At 35.0% G+C, this 19,528-nt stretch overlaps 1 protein-coding gene across 1 annotated transcript in view; it reads left to right on the top strand.

The window, feature by feature from the left end:
- LOC142350615 (uncharacterized) overlaps positions 1–19,528 on the top strand; it is a 126,994-nt gene that overhangs the window by 72,115 nt on the left and 35,351 nt on the right. Inside the window, exons 9-10 of the mRNA XM_075402546.1 lie at positions 13,612–13,815; positions 15,959–16,557. Of these exons, the coding sequence (XP_075258661.1) occupies positions 13,612–13,815; positions 15,959–16,557 (803 nt within the window). The remainder of the gene's footprint in view (positions 1–13,611; positions 13,816–15,958; positions 16,558–19,528) is intronic.

Genomic DNA, 19,528 nt, shown 5'->3' with positions numbered 1-19,528 from the left:
TTGAAAAAGTCAATTCCAAGACGTCAAGTCGAAGGTATCATTGATGGAGACGACGAATTAAAAAATTAAAAAAGCGGGACAAGTCTTGAAATACAATTCAAAGAATTTTATTAAATTATGACCTGACAATCATTTACTCCTCTTTAAAATGCAAATAAGAGTTGTTAGTAATGAGGCTGACCAAAAAAAACTACACAAGAACAACAAAAACAAGCAACCTTATTCAAAAAAATGACTTCTGAATTCTTTTATTGAACTTTAAATTTTTTGAACTTATACTAGTTAAAGATCAAAGTGTGCATCTAAGTAGTGCTAAACTTATATGCTTAGTTCTCGAGTATTAGTCTTTTTTTTATTTTTTATTTCAAATATCAATTTTGAAAAAGCTCTTTTAAGGTTTTTTTTCTTATAGACCGTATGTGTCATTAAATTGACAGTCCGAATCTAACCCAAAAAGTCTAGTGGTCTAATAAAGGACTGGTGGTCGATTTGTCAATCCTATTTTTGTTAGTTGTGTCATTTCAATGAATGTCACAAGCTTCTATTGCGGCTATATTTCCTGAATCTGCATGCTATGTTTGTAAACGTGCTGGTCTTTTTTGCAAATTTGTTGCTCGACCATTTTGCGCTTTTCTTCTAGAAAATTCTTTCACCCCTCAAGAGACTCTTTCACGCTTTCATTCTTCATATTGAGTGATCTATATCTCTTACCTCTTACTGCCGAGTAAAGCTTGTTGCTAAAATAAAATTGATTGCGGCAAAGAAGTAAGAGGGGACCGATAGTCGAGTGGGCAGTGCTTCTGCTGCGGGAGCGGGAGGTCAATGGTTCGAATCACGGTGTGGTAAACTCTGTTTGCACCCATAAAGAAAAATTTTCTCGGTTACAGCCCCATAATTGAATTGCATCGCTTGTCGTTCAAGAGCAATTCTTCCGATATTAGTGGGTTCATGTTTTGATGGCCGCCGTCAGGCTATTATTTAAGTGCTCTCCTTTTTTACATTGCAAAAAATTGGATTCGTATTGGGGCGCTGTCTTTTGTCCGACTCGCTGAGGCGTTATGATTTTCTACTTCTTTTTTACGAGTGAACAAACAAAAAAACTGGAAGTTCAGGGAGTAATGTAAAATTGAAAAGTTGTTTTGGTGAACATATTTGAAGAGCGGAAAAAGGAGAATGTTTTTTTTGTTCATACTGTCTTTTGAAACAGAGCGTTAAATTAGGTGTAAAATTTCGGCTCAGCGACCGAGTTTTTTGTTAACGCTTTGCTTTTGTCAAGCTGTTTTTTGAAGTTTCTATGACTAAAAGAATACTGTAGGCTAAATTAACAATATACAGAATCTTGTGATAGCGTGTTGAATCTTTTTACCAATTAAAGGAAATTTAACACTAATTGGAAGATTTTTCCACTGTTTCCCTGATTTTGAGCCTGTTTTAGGGATGTTTTACGGATTCTTTGTTTTTTTCAATTTTTGTTAAATGAATTAAGAGCAATGTTTTTTTGGCAGCTCTTGTCACGATCTGAATAAAATTATTTAGGTAGAAATCAACTTTTTACGAAATTTGAGAAGACAGTGATAAATTTTTTTACGCTTTTTCTCCATTTTTTAGTTTTCAATAGCCTCCTCTCAATGGCTATGATTTAGGCGTTCTCCTTTTTTTTATTTACCTTCTGATGAAGTTTTTCGCTTTACATAGGTCACAACTGTCGCGTTGGATTTCTGACTTATCTCACTCACTTTTTCATCTGAAAGGGTTTTAAATCCATTCATTCAATGAATTACGCAGTATTTTGAATGCAGTCAAGGTCTAAGGCGAAAAATCAAAAGAAACGGTTTGAAACAATAAATCCCGGTCTTTAAATCATAGTGCATTTGGTTATCAAAGTCCACTTGAGAAAGTGGACTTGGTTGTCAAATTTCACACTTTTTGACACTTGGAAAGTTTTCTTGTCAATTTCTATCTCTTCTTTTTAACGACAATTTGCCGGCTGTGCTTCTCCTTTTCCTCTCAAAACCTTCATAGCGTATTGATGCTTCAATGTTTTGTGCAATCTATTTAATGGTTTGGATTGCATGGAATAAAGGTTATCTTTTGTATGCTTATTTTTACTATGCGAATAACATTTGAATTTTTCCAATCCTTTTGGCAAGCAGGTTTGAAGAATATTTTTTCAAGTTAAATTTGAAGTGGACTGACGTATTGCTGTTTAAACAAATATTTGCACTTTGATTTCTTTCCCGCCCTGTTTTCTTCCCGAGGTTCTATGCTAATGTGTTGAAAAAGTTGTAAATGTTTTCTATTAATGCTTAGTTTTTTTACTGCAATTGTTAAAGGCAGTTATTGTTTTGCTCAATTAGTCTCCCTAATGACAAATTTTATCGTTTGCGAATAAGGCATATATAATTTTAATTAAGTGTTTGAGTCCATGGTCAGTGTTTTTTTTTTACTTGGACACTGTTTTTTTCGAGCATTATTAACGAGTTTTAGATTTTTTGCTGCACTTTTTGTTGCCTGATCGATAGTTTCATGAGTTATAAGTTTCATCAGTTGTCAATGAGGCTGAAATTGAACAAAATAATTGTTTCAATTCAGTGCGTAAGCTTTCTATTACTTTGACACAGCCTTTTTTTAAAGATACAAGTGAATGTTCTTTGTTTTTAACCTATTTTGTTGTTGATTTATTAGTCGAATAACAGTCTCTTTTTTGTCTAATTTCATCGTTTGCAAATGAGGCATAGATGAACCTTTTAATTACTTGTGTTCTCAACAGTTTTTTAAACTTAGTCTCAAAATTTTATGTTCTCATTGGAGTTGTAGTGCGATGTAATTGTCGTCAATGTATCGGACTCAGGTTTTAGCTACGTTCATTAACTTAGATACAACTTGTTTTAGTGATCTTTTCTGCAAGTATTTATTGTACTTTTTGATGACTTTTCATTTAATCTCATTGGGGACAGGTCTCTGATGCTGTTAATAGGGGTTAAGTTTATCGATATAATCGTTTTTGTTTAAAATTAGTGCTTTCTATAACTTTAACACTAGTTGATTTCAATAATAGTTATCGAATTTTTTGAGTTTTGCGAGTCTTTCTTTTAAACTTTGTCGTGTTAACTACTAGTCTTATTATTGACAGGTCTCATTGTTTGCCAAAAAGGCTTATATTAAAGCAAGTCATTTCAGTTCATAGTTCTCGCTTTTTCTGACTCATACGCTTGTTCGTTTTTTAAAGCTTTTTGTAGTTTTGCTAGTATTTGCTGTACTTATTGCTGTCTTATCACTTAATCTCTTTGATGACAGGTCTCAACGGTGGCCACTGAAGACTCAATTGTGTGATGTAATTGTATCCTTTATCGACATTTAATGACACGTTCCTAATGAAAAACAGAAGAATATAGTTGGCAGTTTGAGTTCATAGCAGTTGTTTTTTTTATGTTGATCCTGTCCTAAAATTAAAAGTTGAATTATTAGCCTTGCTTGTTTGTGTTGTTCTGCTATTGTCTTATTGCTGAGTCTCATTATTAACAGCTCTCATTTGCCTTTCAAAGCAGAGTAAATGATTGTCAGGACATAAATTAATACAATTCTTTGAATTGTATTTCAGGATTTGTCCTGCTATGTTTTTTTCTAATCAATTTTATTGGAGTGATTTTTGAAGCGGGAAATGAAACGCGTGAAAGAATTTGAGTGATTTTGGCGCTGAACAAAAGTGAAGAGCGGAGCGAAAAGAGAGTGGTTTTTGTTCATAACGCTGTTTTTGAGAGAGCGAGAAATTGATGTGTGAAAAAATTTTCTCTAAGCGAGCGAAATTTTTTTGTTCACCTGCGGCATTTTAAAGCAGTTTTTTTCTTTTTTTTGGGTAAGAGGTTTGGTTATGATTTTGTTATAGTTTTAGGCTGGTTTCGGTAGTGGTTTGAAGGTTTCTGGAAATTCATATGACTTTTATGATAATTCGGAGGTTTTTAATGTATTTTACTGATTTTCGGGCTAATTTTTGCGTTTTTTGACGATTATTTTGTTTTACTGGCTCAAATGGGAATTGAAGAAACCCCTTCTACTTGAGCAATTTTATGATAACAATTGTTTACAATTTTGTGGGTAAGAATCATTTTTTTTGTTGAGAACTATGACAAATTGGAGAGAATTGGAACTATTTTTCTTAATTTTTTGCAATTTTCGTTTTTCTCTTTTTAGCTAAGTTTCTTTGCCTATTATGACTTTCCTATTGTTCTGCGAGCATCTGGATACCCTATTGGCTGAAGGGAATTTTTCTTTGGATTTATATGTTTTTGGAATATTAAAGAATGTAGTAACTTTTTCCAGTTTTTTATTGAAAGTTGTTTTTAAGAGCTTTTTTTTTCATAATTTTAGCCGAAAGTATTTTTTCAAAATTTACATAAGTGGTTTTTGTAAGTACTTTTTTTTGATGAAGTTAATTTGGCTGAGATAGTTTTTTCGGGATCTCAATTTATAACAAAATATGATCAGATTTTTCATCATATTTTAACAGATTTGATGTTATTGTTTTTACTTTTTTGTTTCATTACTTTGTTTCAAGATAATCATAAATTATTGAAGGCACGTTTTGTTTGATGAGTAGTTGGATAGAGTTTAAATGGATTTTCACTTCTTTTTTTGTTCACACGTGGCATTTTGATATTGGTTTTCTGTTTTTTCTTATTTTTTTGTTCTGATTTTTTTAAAATGGTTTTTTGAATTCAGTCATAGTCCATTCTAGGTCTAGTTTTTCTGTTAAGTCAATGAAAATTCTTTGAATTGTACGTCCTGCTGTTTTTTTACTTCGTCGAACTTTTTTTCGCTTTACCATTTTGCCGCTTTTTCGACATTTTGCGTGAAATCTTTTTGACTTATCTAGGCTGGTTTCTCTCTTCTCTCATTCTGCTAAAGGTGAATTTGAACATCAGTTGCTCAGCAAAGCAAATCAAAATGAACAGAGTCAGAATAAAAAATTGAAGTCGGAAATAGAAACGGGACAAACCCATAAAGCCCAATTTTAGGTGCCCGCTATTTGAACGTCGTTCCTGTAAGTCTTAGTTACCATCTCTTATGCTTATTGGTATTGATAGTAGCGCCTGTGGCCTCTCTCTAAAAAACAGAAGTATGTTCAACTACGAAATGCCATCAAAATAAATCGGACTTTTTTTTGTACAAAAATCTTTTTTTTTCAATATCTTCTATTCTTCCAATCCCAATCATGCTTATTGGAATCAACGGCGGCTGTTTTCCGGCAATCTGCCGGGTATGTTTTTTAATTGCTCTCAAACGAAGTTGGTAGCAATTATATTAGTCCTGTCGGTCTTTTTTTACGCGATTTTTCGCTTGACCGATTTTTTGTCTGACGGTTTTGACTTTTCGTCCTCAAAAACGGGATAAACAGGTAGCGCCCAGTGGGCATTAAGTGCTCTTAGAGCCTTTCAGCTCTGTTTCAGCTCAAACTGTTTTGGAGACTTATACTTATGGTGTGAAGGGCGGTTCTTAGAGGTTGAGGACACCCCACTGTTGCCCCCCAATGCGCTGTTGCGCCCCAACCCCAGTGTGTTGCCACGCCCAATCTGCCCCCGGTGCACCCCCCAACCCCCCACCCCCCTACGTGGCTTGCTACTGACGACCAACCGCTAGCTAAAAACGCAAATTTATACTTTTTTAAAATTTTTTTCAAGCTTTTTGAAAATTTTGACATTTTTTCTCTTTTATCAGCTCTAGGTGTCAAAGAACCTCCTCTAGGGTTTGATAATAGGTTACTGCAATTTTTCTAGTGGTAATGGAATGGTGTCAACATTTTAACATCACGAATTTGACAAAACGTGCAATTTTTTCAAATTTTTTGTTATTTTTTTTCTTAATCAGGTCTTTCAAGACCCAGAGGCCAGAAAACATCCTAAGGGGGTTGATAATAATTTACTGACAAATTTTTAACGGCCATGGAATAGTTTTTCAACTTTTTAATGTCACAAATTTTAGCAATTTTTTGATAAAACTTGCTTTTTTTCAAAATTTTTTGAAAATTTTTGTAGTTTTTTAAATTTTTTGAGCCTCAAGAGCCAAGGACCTTCCTCTAAGGTTTAAAAATATGTTACTGAATAATTTTTAGATGCAAGATTTTAACATCATGAATTTTTGCATATTTTTGATATTTTTACCATTTTTTTCTTATTTTTTGACATTTTCACTGATTTTTCAGATTTTTTGAATCTCAAAGGTCAGAAAGCGTCCGTTAGGGTTTGATAATAAAATACTGAAAAATTTTTGTTGGTCATGAATTATGTTTCATCTTTTTAATATCACAATTTATAGCAATTTTTCTTAATAAAACTTGCAATTTTTTTAAGTTTTTAAATTTTTTTTTGTCATTTCTTAGGTTTCTCTAGCCTCAAGGGCCACGTAACTTCCTCTAGGGTTTGATAATATATTACTGCATAGTTTAGAGATGTAATGGAATGTTCTTCAGGATTTTAAGATCACGAATTTAAGCAATTTTTAAAAATATTTGCAATTTTTTTACGTTTTTGATTTTTTCCGGCAACAGAGGCCCACGAACCCCCTCCAAGGTTTGATATTAAGCCGCTGCATAGTTTTTGAAGTTAATGGAATGGTGATCAACATTTTTTATGACTCCAGTTTTAGTATTTTTTGGATAAAATTTGAACTTCAAGTTTTTGGAAAATTTGTATGTTCCAAATGTATGGATCTTTATGAGCCTGTGAAACTATTTCTGGCTTGAAACATGGATACCAGATAGTCTCTTGGGACAATGAATTGGTTCTTAATTGTGTCTTGCGTAATGCCATCATGTTCTTTGCGTAATGTCATCATGTCTGATCCTCATTATCAATGAGTTATAGTTAAAATGTTTTTTATCATAACTGATCTAACAGGCACTTTTTAGGAAACCATTGTTAATTGGTCTCAAAAGCAATTTGTAGCAAATTTATTAACCCTGTTTGTCTTTTATGCAATTTTTCGCTTGGCCGATTTTTCGTCTGGCCCATCTGACTTTCGTGTTCCGAAGCGGGATAAAGATGCAGTGCTCTGAGGTCACTAAACCGTGGCCAGCTGTTGCCGAAGCCAACTGTTCGCTGGTCGTTTGAGAGCAATTCGTTCGAAGTTAGTCGGTAATGTTTTCCTATTTGTTCAATATTTTCTTCCATGTGTTTCAATTTTATCGTGAGAGATGAAAATAGGTTGTTTTTCAAAAATTGTTCGGTTTTTTGTTTACATTAGAACGAAGCTTCAGGTTTTTGGGGCCTTCTAATTATATTTTTTTTTATTGTTCAAGTGTTTCAGCTGCGCTCCGTCAGCTGTTAATGTATCATCTCCGTCAGCTATTAGTATGAAATCATCCCCGTCAGCTATTAGTGTATCTGCTCTCAAAAGCAATTTGTAGCAATTAGATCAGGCCGGCGGTATGCGATTTTTTGCTGTGCAGATTTTGTGTATGGCTTTTGTGACTTTTCGTCCTCAAAAACAGGACAAGCTGGTCACGCCTGAGGGCATTCAGATCTCGTAGAGCCTTTCATTTCACTAGACTCTAATTATGCGATCCACAGAAACTGTTTTTCAGACTTATATTCATGGTGCCAAGAGCGTTCTTAGAGCTTGACCCCCCAATCTTCAACCCCCCTCCCACTCACAGACACACACACCTTTTTTGTGTTTGGGAGGACGCCCCTACATCCATTTCACGGCCTCCCCTCCCATATCAGCCCCATCTCCCCGTTTACCTCCCCATCAATCACCAACCCCTGCACATCGCTCCATCCATATCCCAGCGCGCTCGATCCCTCCCTTAAACCGCTTGGTGCGCTCCCCTCACTGCGCTCACCCCACGCCCCCTCATTTAAGCCAAAGCTAACCTCCCTAAACGATATTTAGGTACTGACGAAGTCAACCACTCGCCAGTCGTTTGAGAGCAAATTGACTGACGTTAGTTTAAATAGCTGCGATAGCTGAGTGCAGTTGTTATCGGTCTCCCCTGTTTATTACAATTCAACGAACTTGAAGTTTTTTGGGGTGCTGCAGTTTTGTAAGAACTGTTCACACTTTTTGAATGTTGTTTGATGTCAATGAAAAGTCAAATTAGAATTGTGTTTTTGTCGTTCTGCAGTAGTAAATTCAACGAGAAAGCAAGTGAATTTGTAACGTATTTTTTTTTCAAAATGTAAGTAATGTGAAGTTACAAGTGATTAAAGATTGATCCTTTTTTAGAGATTTTTTGGAGGAATTTTTTCCATGTGGGTAAATGTGATTTTGGTTTGCAGTATTTCTTCTCTTAATGCAATTAATTTTATACAAATGCAAATTACCCTATTTTATTTCCAACTACTTAAATTCTTCAACGGTCAGCTAACGATTTTTTTTACTTTGGCAGTATTTTTCTTGTCATGAAATATTAGTAATTTTTTTTGCTCGAATTTTTTTTAGGTTGTCTATCACGTAGTGTCGTTGTTGACAAAATCTTATCGTTTGCTAATGAGGCATAAATAAATTTAATTAATAGTTGGAATATAGCTTATATGTAGTAGTTTACATGACTTTGACAGGATTTGTTTTCAAAATTTATTAGTGAAATTTGGAGTTTTACTAGTATTTGTTTTACTTTTTTTTTAAGTTGATCTCTTTAATGATTAATTACAGTTCTCTTTAGCCTTGTAAGGTGGCCGAATTTTGAATAATTATGTGGCTGTTTCTTAGCTAATAATTAACTGGATTTGGAGAGTTTTAATATTATTATTGACTGGAGAGGTTTTTGTGACTTTATGGGTCATGTCTTCACTTGTTCTTTTTGTCCCTCACGCCTAATGGAACTAAGAATGAAATTATATGACCTCTAATGTTATATTTGTTAGGTTTCAATGTCAAGTTATGTGTGAGCATCCTAAGCGCGTCGAGAGTTAACAGTTAAATAAGGAGTTGTTTATATTGTATAAATTAGTTTTTTTAATAGCCGCTCTCATCTTCTCAGCCGGCTATTATTGCGCTCGTATTTTTTTTTACAATTCAAAGAATTTGAATTGTATTGGGGCGCTGTCTTTTTTTTATTACGACTCGAAGAGGAGTACTGGAGAAGTCCTTTTTACAATTCAATGAAAATTCTTTAAATTGTACGTCAGGAGTTCTCCTACTTGTTTAATAGCCGCCCTCATCTTCTCAGCCGGCTATTATTGCGGTCGTAATTTTTTTTTACTTCGTCAAACTTTTTTTCGCTTTACCATTTTGCCGCTTTTTCGACGTTTTGCGTGAAATCTTTTTGACTTCTGTAGGCTAGTTTCTCTCTTCTCTCATTCTGCTAAAAGTGAATTTGAACATCAGTTGCTAAGCAAAGCAATTCAAAATGAACAGAGTCGGTTTAAAAAATTGAAGTCAGAAATAGAAACGGGATAAACCCATAAAGCCCAAATTTAGTTGCCCGCTATTTGAACGTCGTTCCTATAAGTCTTAGTTACCACATCTAATACTTATTGGTGTTGATAGTAGCCCCTGTAGCCTCTCTCTAAGAAACAGAAGTATGTTCAAGTACGAAATGCCATCAAAATAAATCGGAATTAAAAAATATTTTTGTACAAAAATCTTTTTTTTTCAATATATTCTATTCGTTCAATCCCAATCATGCTTATTGGAATCAGCGGCGGCTATTTTCCGGCAATCTGCCGGGTATGTTTCGTTTTTGCATTTAAGATTGTGTGCTTTTTTTTTGTCATTTCTTTGTTGCTGGAAAAGTATTCAAGTCATTAGTTTTTTTACATTTTTTAATCGCGATTAAAAACTTTCCTGGTATGTTTTTATTTCGTATTAATTTTGTATTCAAATGACATCACGCTCACTTCAAATCAGCTTTTTGGTGATTTATTTTTCGACTGCGTTGCGTGCTTGACGTGTTTTTCTTAGTCTCAGGGGAACTAGACTGTTTCTTACTCAAGTAAGTGGATGAATTTTTGGTCACTCATGACTTACCTCATATCAATAAAATGACTCTTCTCACTCTCCAATTGAGTTTAATGATACTAATTCCAAGATTTTGATATCAAATGAGGAAGCATCAATCTAATTGAAGGTTATCTGAGGGCTGCTTCTGAAAACAAGACATAAGTTGTTATCAAGTTGAGACATCGTGGTTTGTTTGGTTTTGGTCTAATGTTTTGCGTTAGTGTTTTAAGACTAGTGGTCGACAAAACTATCGCAGCTTTTTTCGGGCAATCTGCAACCTATGTTTCTTACTTCTCCAATCAAAACTTTTTTTCTCTTTACCTGATTTATCCACTATTGCGAAATTTTTCGTGAATTGTTTTTGGCCATTCGGGTCTGGCGTAATTCTTCGCATATTCTGCTCATGCGCTTTTAGGCGACAATTGCTTAGCAAAGCCGCGTAAATGAACATAGTCAGTATTGTAAAATTAAATGAAAAGTGGAAGCGGGATCAACCCATAAATGACCAATTAGATCCCCGGCGTTTGAACCTTGTTTTGATTGATACTAGAAACCAGGTCTAATGCATATTGTTTATTGTATTAATTCCTGTATCCTTGTATTAAGAATCACGAGTGTGCATATCTACGAAATCCAACCAAAATAGCACTTTCAACATTTTTTGTCAAAGAATCACCTTTTTTCTTTTCTTGTCAAGATTCCGATTGGGTCATAGGAATCCATGGAGGTCATTTTCTGGCTAGAATTTTTTGTGCAGAACATTGCATGTTTTTAAAAAAAAATGCAATGTATCGATTTCAAAAACTGAATGATTTTTGCATTTTAATTTTTTTGCTCTTTGGCTTCTTTAATTTCACTCCGTTGCTGTTAATTTAAAGTTCTCTTATTCATACGCTGTTGTTAGAAGCTCTCGATTTTGTAGCTGTAGTAAATCTTCAAATAAATTTTGTAGATGTAGTGAACCTTGAAATTTTTTTTGCAAACGCGATATTTTTTAGATCTCAGCGGTACAATTGGCATTCCTTTTATTGCACAGCTACAATAGAGATCGTTTGCTCTTCCCTCGTATCAAAAACTCTGAGCAGCGCTTTGCGTGCTGTAGGGGTACAATTTTAGAGGATGAAACAGCAAATTTGTGTCTTCTAGATGCTTATCCTCGTATTGGTGTTACTCGTTGTGATCATGATTCTCAAGATTCAAAAGAAAGTTCGTACATTTTTGCGACTTCTTGATATCAATGTAAAAATTAGATTAGACATGGTGTTTTAGTCGCGCTGAAGTAGTAAAAGCAGCGAATAGACTACTAGGTTTGAGGCTTCTTTTTTTCTCAAACTGTACTATACTGAACGTCAAAAATAAATTAGCACCCCTATTTTCATGCAGTGGAAATTCAGTATTTGAGGCAATTTTACTACAACTTAAAATAACATTTTGAAAACAATTTTTTTACCATTGATACCCTGCACTAGTCCTCCCGCCTACCTATGAAACTTAGATAGAAAACAGTTAACTTACCAGAAATCCCATTGTGAAATTGCAGAACTTCATCCAAGTTTCACGGTAAAATGAAAAATGTCACAAGATCACAATTTATTCACATCGTTTTGCTATAATGTTTAACCCAAGCGCAAACTTAGCAGTTGTTGAACAAACCTGAAAACATATCACATCTTGTGACAACTTCGTTTTTACGGTGAAACTTGGATGAAGTTTAAATTTACATTGGGATTTCTGTTAAGTGAACATTGCCTTTTATGTGATTTTCATTGGTAGGTGAAAGGACTAGTGTAGGGGATCAATGGTGTAAATTTTTCGCATTTTTAGTTGGAGTAATATTGCCTCAAATTTCAATTTTTACTTTGTAAAGCTATGGAGTGCTAACGTTCTTTTGCCGTTCAGTATACATTTAAAGTTGTGTGCTAAATTGATGTCTGAAGGATTTTTTGGTTTTTGATGGGGACTTTTTTACGTGTTCAAATTTGACTTCTTTTTTCAGTTTCTAATTTTTTGACTGCAATTATATAGTAAAACTTGTGTTCTAGCTGTGCCTAGATACCATTGTCTGAGCTCCCTCTATGGGCAGCTAATGCTTTTTATGACTTTGAGCCTTTTGGGGTCAGAAATTGCGAATTGTTCTTGCTAATAGCTCTTGAACGACGTTCATAGCACTTGTTGTAAACGTGTTGGTTTTTTTATGCAAATTTTTTGCTTGACCGTTTTTGCGCTTTTCTTCTAGAACATTCTTTGACTTCTCAAGTGACTTTTTCACGCTTTCGTTCTTCATTTTTGAGTGATCGCTATTGTTCTCACTCCGAAGTAAATCTTGTTGCTAATATAAAATCGGTTGCGGCATCGCTAAAATAAGGGCCCGATAGCCGAGTGGGAAGTGCATATGGTCCTGAGTCGGGAGGTCAACGTTTCGAATCCCGGTGGGGTTAAATGTTTTTCCACCCGCCTGTCGTTCGAGGGCTTTTCTTCTGACATTAGTTGTTTTATGTTTCTGTTTGTTGTTTTCGGTGTATTACCTCTTAATTACCTTGAATGATGGCAAGGGGTCATTGGTTGCTGCAGAAGCATATGATAAAAAAAATATTGGTTTAGTTTATGGCTGATGGTTTTATGACATTGACTGTTTTGCAGTCACGAATTATTGCTGAGTATTTGATAGCCGCCGTCACTCTCTCAAAGTGCTATTATTTAGGCGCTCTCCTTTCTTTAAATCTGCTTTATCTTTTGGGCACGTTTTTCGTTTTTACGCAAGTAACAATTTTCACGTTTGACTTCTGAATTAACTCACTCACTGTTTCTACTTAATGGATTTTAAATTCTTTCACGCATTGAATTACGCAATATAGTGAATTCCGTCAAAGTCAAAAAAGCAAAATCAGAAGAAGCGGGACTACTGGTCGACAAAACTATCGCAGCTATTTTCGGGTAATCTGCAAGCTATGTTTCTTACTTCTGCAATCAAAACTTTGTTTCTCTTTACCTGATTTTATTCACTATTGCGACATTTTTCGTGAATTGTTTTTGATCATTCGGGTCTGGCTTAATTCTTCGCATATTCTGCTCATGCGCTTTTAATTGACAATTGCTTAGCAAAGCCACGTAAATGAACATAGTCAGCATTGTAAAATTAAATGAAAAGTGGAAGCGGGATCAACCCATAAATGCCAATTAGATACCCGGCGTTTGAATTTTGCTTTGATTGATACTAGAAACCAGGTCTGATGCATATTGTTATTTTTTATTAATCCCTGTATCCTTGTATTAAGAATCACGAGTGTGCATAACTACGAAATCCAACCAAAATAGCATGCACTTTCAATATTTTTTGTCAAAAAATCAACTTTTTTTTCTTGTCAAGATTCCGATCGGGTCATAAGAATCCATGGAGGTCATTTTCTGGCTAGATTTTTTTGCGGAGAACATCGCATGTTATTCAAAAAAATGCAATGTCTCGATTTCAAAAACGTTGAATGAATTTTGCATTTTAATTTTTTTGCTCTTTGGCTTCTTTAAATTCACTTCGTTGCTGTTAATTAAAAATTTGTTTTTCTGGCTGTTGTTAGAAGCTCTAGATTTTGTAGCTGTAGGGAATCTTGAAATCAATTTTGTGGCTGTGGTGAATCTTGAAATACTTTTTTTGCAAACGCGATATTTTTTTAGATCTCAGCGGTACAATTGGCATTCCTTTGCACAGCTACAACAGAGATCGTTTCCTCTTCCCAGTGTTCAGAAACTCTGAGCAGCGCTTTGCGTGCTGTAGGGGTACAATTATAGAGGATGAAACAGCAAATTTGTGTCTTCTAGATTCTTATCCTGGTATTAGTGTTACTCGTTGTGATCATGATTCTCAAGATTCAGTAGAAAGTTCGTACATTTTTGCGACTTCTTGATATCAATTTCAAGTTTAGATTATACATGGTGTTTTTAGTCGCGCCGAAGTAGTAAAGGCAGCGAAAGGACTATTAAGTTTGAAGCTTGATTTTTTTTTCAAACTGTACTATACTGAACGTCAAAAGTAAGTTAGCACACCCTATTTTCACGCAGTGAATATTCAGTTTTTGAGGCAATATCACTACAACTTAAATTAACATTTTGAAAACAATTTTCATACCATTGGTCCCCAAAACTAGTCCTCTCGCGTACCTATGAAATTTAGACAGAAAATAGTTAACTTACCAGAAATCCCTTTGTGAAAGTGATGAACTTCATCTAAGTTTCACGGTAAAATGAGAGTTGTCACAAGACCACAATTTATTCACATCGTTTCGCTATAATGTTTAACCCAAGTGCAAACTTAGCGGTTGTTGAACAAACCTGAAAACATATCACATCTTGTGACAACTTCGTTTTTACTGTGAAACTTGGATGAAGTTTAAATTTACATTGGGATTTCTGTTAAGTTAACATTGCCTTTTAGGTGAAAAGACTAGTGTAGGGGATCAATGGTGTAAATTTTTCGAAATTTGAGTTGGAGTGATATTGCCTCAAAACTTTTATTTTGTAAAGCTAGGGAGTGATAACTTTCTTTTGCCGTTCAGTATACTTTTAAAGTGGTATGATAAATTAATATCTGAAGGAATTTTCGGATTTTGATGGGAAATTTTTTAATTGTTCAAATTTGACTTCTTGTTTCAGTGTCTATGCTTTTGACTGCCATTGTATAGTAAAAAGTGTGTTCTAATTGTGCCGAGATGCCATTGTCTGATCTCCCTCTATGGGCATCTGATGGTTTTTATGACTCTTTGAGCCTTTTGGGGTCAGAAATTGCAATTTGGTCTGGTTAATTGCTCTAAAATAAGGGCCCGATAGCCGAGTAGGAAGTGCATATGGTCCTGAATCGGGACGTCAAAGTTTCGAATCCCGGCAGGGTTTAATGTTTTTCCACCCGCCTGTCGTTCGAGGGCTTTTCTTCCGACATTAGTCGGTTTATGTTTCTGTTTGTTGTTTTCGATGTGTTACCTCTTAATTGCCTTGAATGTTGTCAAGGGGTTCATTGGTTGCTGCAGAAGCATATGATAATCTAAATATTGGTTTAGTTTATGGCTGATGGTTTTATGACATTGACTGTTTTGCAGTCACGAATTATTGCTGAGTATTTGATAGCCGCTGTCGCTCTCTCAAAAGGTTATTATTTAGGCGCTCTCCTTTCTTTAAATTTGACTTATCTTTTGGTCACGTTTTTCTTTTTTACGTAAGTCACAATTTTCACGTTTTACTTCTGACTTAACTCACTGTTTCTACTTAATGGATTTTAAATTCTTTCACGCATTGAATTACGCAATATAATGAATTCCGTCAAAGTCAAAAAAGCAAAATCAGAAGAAGCGGGACTGCTGGTTGACAAAACTATCGCAGCTATTTTCGGGCAATCTGCAAGCTATGTTTCTTACTTCTGCAATCAAAACTTTTTTTCTCTTTACTTGATTTTATCCACTATTGCGACATTTTTCGTGAATTGTTTTTGATCATTCGGGTCTGGCTTAATACTTCGCATGTTCTGCTCATGAGCTTTTAATCGACATTTGCTTAGCAAAGCCACGTAAATGAACATAGTCGGCTTTGTAAAATTAAATGAAAAGTGGAAGCGGGATCAACCCATAAATGCCAATTAGATCCCCGGCGTTTGAACTTTGCTTTGATTGATACTAGAAACCAGGTCTAATGCATATTGTTATTTATATTAATCCCTGTGTCCTTGTAATAGGAATCACGAGTGTGCATAACTACGAAATCCAACCGATATAGCATGCACTTTCAATATTTTTTGTCAAAGAATCACCTTTTTTTCTTTTCTTGTCAAGATTCCGATCGGGTCATAAGAATCCATGGAGGTCATTTTCTGGCTAGAATTTTTCGCGGAGAACATTGCATGTTATCCAAAAAAAACGCAATGTCTCGATTTCAAAAACGTTGAATGAATTTTGCATTTTAATTTTTTTGCTCTTTGGCTTCTTTAAATTCACTTCGTTGCTGTTAATTAAAAATTTGTTTTTCTGGCTGTTGTTAGAAGCTCTCGATTTTGTAGCTGTAGTGAATCTTGAAATCAATTTTGTAGCTGTAGTGAATCTTGAAATACTTTTTTGCAATTGCGATATTTTTTTAGATCTCAGCGGTACAATTGGCATTCCTTTGCACAGCTACAACAGAGATCGTTTCCTCTTCCCAGTGTTCAGAAACTCTGAGCAGCGCTTTGCGTGCTGTAGGGGTACAATTATAGAGGATGAAACAGCAAATTTGTGTCTTCTAGATTCTTATCCTGGTATTGGTGTTACTCGATATGATCATGATTCTCAAGATTCAAAAGAAAGTCACAATTTTGTCTCTGATGTGCCAGAGGAATCGTCGCCTACATTAGTCCAGCGACCGTCAGTTAGTTCTCTGATTTCAATTGAACAGCAACAGCGGACGCTCACAGTAGTCGACCAATCGGTGATTGATAGCAACCCAGCACAAGTTTTTCCCAATGTTCAGCAGTATGACACAGAAAGTTTGAAATCCGAAGTCTCCAAAGTGGACTCAAATATGGCTTTTTATAGTGCACCTGATAACAAGGCCAAAATGGCGAATGCTATGGAGGAGTCAACCTACAGATCAGGATCGACAGATGTTAGTATTTAGGGATGCTTAATAGCCGCCGTCAGCCTCTCAAAGTATATTATCTAGGCACTTTCTTTTTTTACGATACAAAGGAATTGGATTGCATTAGGACGCTGTCTTCTTTAAGGATCTGTTCATACATTTTTGCGACTTCTTGATATCAATGTAAAGTTAAATTGGACATGATTGTTTTAGTCACCTGACGTAGTGAAAGCAGCGAATAGACTAGGAGGTTTTAAGCTTGATTTTTTGTCAAACTGTGTTATACTGAACGTCAAAAGTAAATTAGCACCCCCTATTTTCACGCAGTGAAAATTCAGTTTTTGAGGCAATATTACTGCAACTTAAAATAACTTTTTGAAATTTTTTTTTTTTTTTTTTTTTTAAATTTTCTTCTTTAATTACTAATCTTTGTTATCAAACTTTGATTCGGAATCAAGTTTTTGCTCATTAAAAGTTCAAATAAGGAAGTGTTTGTTTTGTTGAAGATTTCTTCATTCTTCCCAATCGCTCTTTTTTTCTTTCGGTCTTTTTCCTTAAATTTCAGAATTCTTCTCTTTTCAATGTTTTTGAAAACAATGTTTATACTATTGATCCCCTACACTAGTCCTCTCACCTACCTATGAAATTTAGACAGAAAACACTGTTAACTTACCAGAAATCCCATTGTGAAATTGATGAACTTCATCCAAGTTTCACGGTAAACTGAAAGTTGTCACAAGACCACAATTTATTCACATCGTTTCGCTATAATGTTTAACCCAAGTGCAAACTTAGCAGTTGTTGAACAAACCTGAAAACATATCACACCTTGTGACGACTTCGTTTTTACTGTGAAACTTGGATGAAGTTTAAATTTACATCGGGATTTCTGTTAAGTGAACATTGCCTTTTAGGTGAAAAGACTAGTGTAGGGGATCAATGGTGTAAATTTTTCGAAATTTGAGTTGGAGTGATATTGCCTCAAAAACTTTTATTTTGTAAAGCTAGGGAGTGCTAACGTTCTTTTGCCGTTCAGTATACATTTAAAGTTGTGTGCTAAATTGATGTCTGAAGGATTTTTTGGTTTTTGATGGGGACTTTTTTACGTGTTCAAATTTGACTTCTTTTTTCAGTTTCTAATTTTTTGACTGCAATTATATAGTAAAACTTGTGTTCTAGCTGTGCCTAGATACCATTGTCTGAGCTCCCTCTATGGGCAGCTAATGCTTTTTATGACTTTGAGCCTTTTGGGGTCAGAAATTGCGAATTGTTCTTGCTAATAGCTCTTGAACGACGTTCATAGCACTTGTTGTAAACGTGTTGGTTTTTTTATGCAAATTTTTTGCTTGACCGTTTTTGCGCTTTTCTTCTAGAACATTCTTTGACTTCTCAAGTGACTTTTTCACGCTTTCGTTCTTCATTTTTGAGTGATCGCTATTGTTCTCACTCCGAAGTAAATCTTGTTGCTAATATAAAATCGGTTGCGGCATCGCTAAAATAAGGGCCCGATAGCCGAGTGGGAAGTGCATATGGTCCTGAGTCGGGAGGTCAACGTTTCGAATCCCGGTGGGGTTAAATGTTTTTCCACCCGCCTGTCGTTCGAGGGTTTTTCTTCCTACATTAGTCGGTTTGTTTTTGTTCTTTGTTTTTGATGTATTACCACCTGATTGCCTTGAATGGTGTCAAGGGGTCATCTGTTGCTGCAGAAGCATATGATAATCTAAATAATGGTTTAGTTTATGGCTGATGATTTTATGACATTGACTGTTTTGCAGTAATGAATTATTGCTGAGTATTTGTTAGCCGCCGTCACTCTCTCAAAAGGCTATTATTTAGGCGCTCTCCTTTCTTTAAATCTGCTTTATCTTTTGATCACGTTTTTTTGTTTTTACATAATGGTTTTCGCAATTCATAGTCCGTTCTAGTCCTAGTTTTTTGTTTAGTCAATGAAAATATTTTAAAATTTACGTCAGGACTTGTCGTGTTATGTTTGTTTATTCACTTACCTTTTGTTTTACATAAGTCACGATTTTCACGTTTGACTTCTGATATAACTCACTCACTGTTTCTATTGAATGGATTTTAAGTTCTTTCACGCATTGAATTACGCAATATAGTGAATACCGTCAAAGTCAAAAGAGCAAAATTGAAGGAGGCGGGATAAACTGATAAATCCCGGTCATTAAGCCATTGAGAATTGGATTATCAAAGTTCATTAGAATGTTTGCTAGCTGATATCGGTATTAATCTTATTAGCTTTCGGTTTAGAAGCTGAGTTAAGCATAGTTTTAGAATCTAACTGAAACACTACGCCAAATTAGAGTTTTTTGTCACTGAAAAAAAACAGAAGTCAGTCAATTTGTTTGTTCTTTTTTTCTTTTTCTGTGTCAAATCCGACGTGCATCAAGCGCGTCAAGGGCGGGTATTTTCCGGCAACCTGCCGGCTATGTTTCAGTTTTGCCCATATTTGTTGATAGCCACCCTCAGCTCAAAGACTATTTTTAAGGCGCTTTCATTTTTCAGCTCGCTAAACCTTTTATCGTTTTATATAAGTCACCACTTTCACGTTCGACTTTGGCTAATCTCGCTAACTCTTTCAACTGAATGTACTTTGGAATTCATTAAGCACATTTACGCAAATATGGTCAAGGTCTGCAAGCGAAATCAAAAGAAACTGGATAAACCAATCTTTCCCGTACTTTACGACTAAATGGCTCAAAAGCAATGAATTAATTAATTACTGTTCCTCAGAGTATACTGCTAATATCTCCAGTTTATTGTTCTCCAATTTACAATGTTCACTTTTTGTCCTTCAATTTAAAGTCTGCATTCAGTACTTTATGGGATCTAATGAAACAGTATCGAATATATTCTCTTTCTACGCTTTGAAAATTTAGGTTTTCTTCTTTGCTCTTCATTTTTCTTCTAAGTGTTCTTCCGTTCCTAACGTCGGTCGCTGGGGCTAGCGATGAATTTTTTCCAGCAATCTTCTATTTTT

This window comes from Convolutriloba macropyga, chromosome 1, assembly GCF_964194025.1.
Source record: "Convolutriloba macropyga chromosome 1, txConMacr16.3, whole genome shotgun sequence".
Classification (NCBI taxonomy): Eukaryota; Metazoa; Xenacoelomorpha; order Acoela; family Convolutidae; genus Convolutriloba; species Convolutriloba macropyga.
The sequence above is the reverse complement of the archived record's forward strand: the minus strand, read 5'-3'. Positions and strand labels throughout refer to the sequence as shown.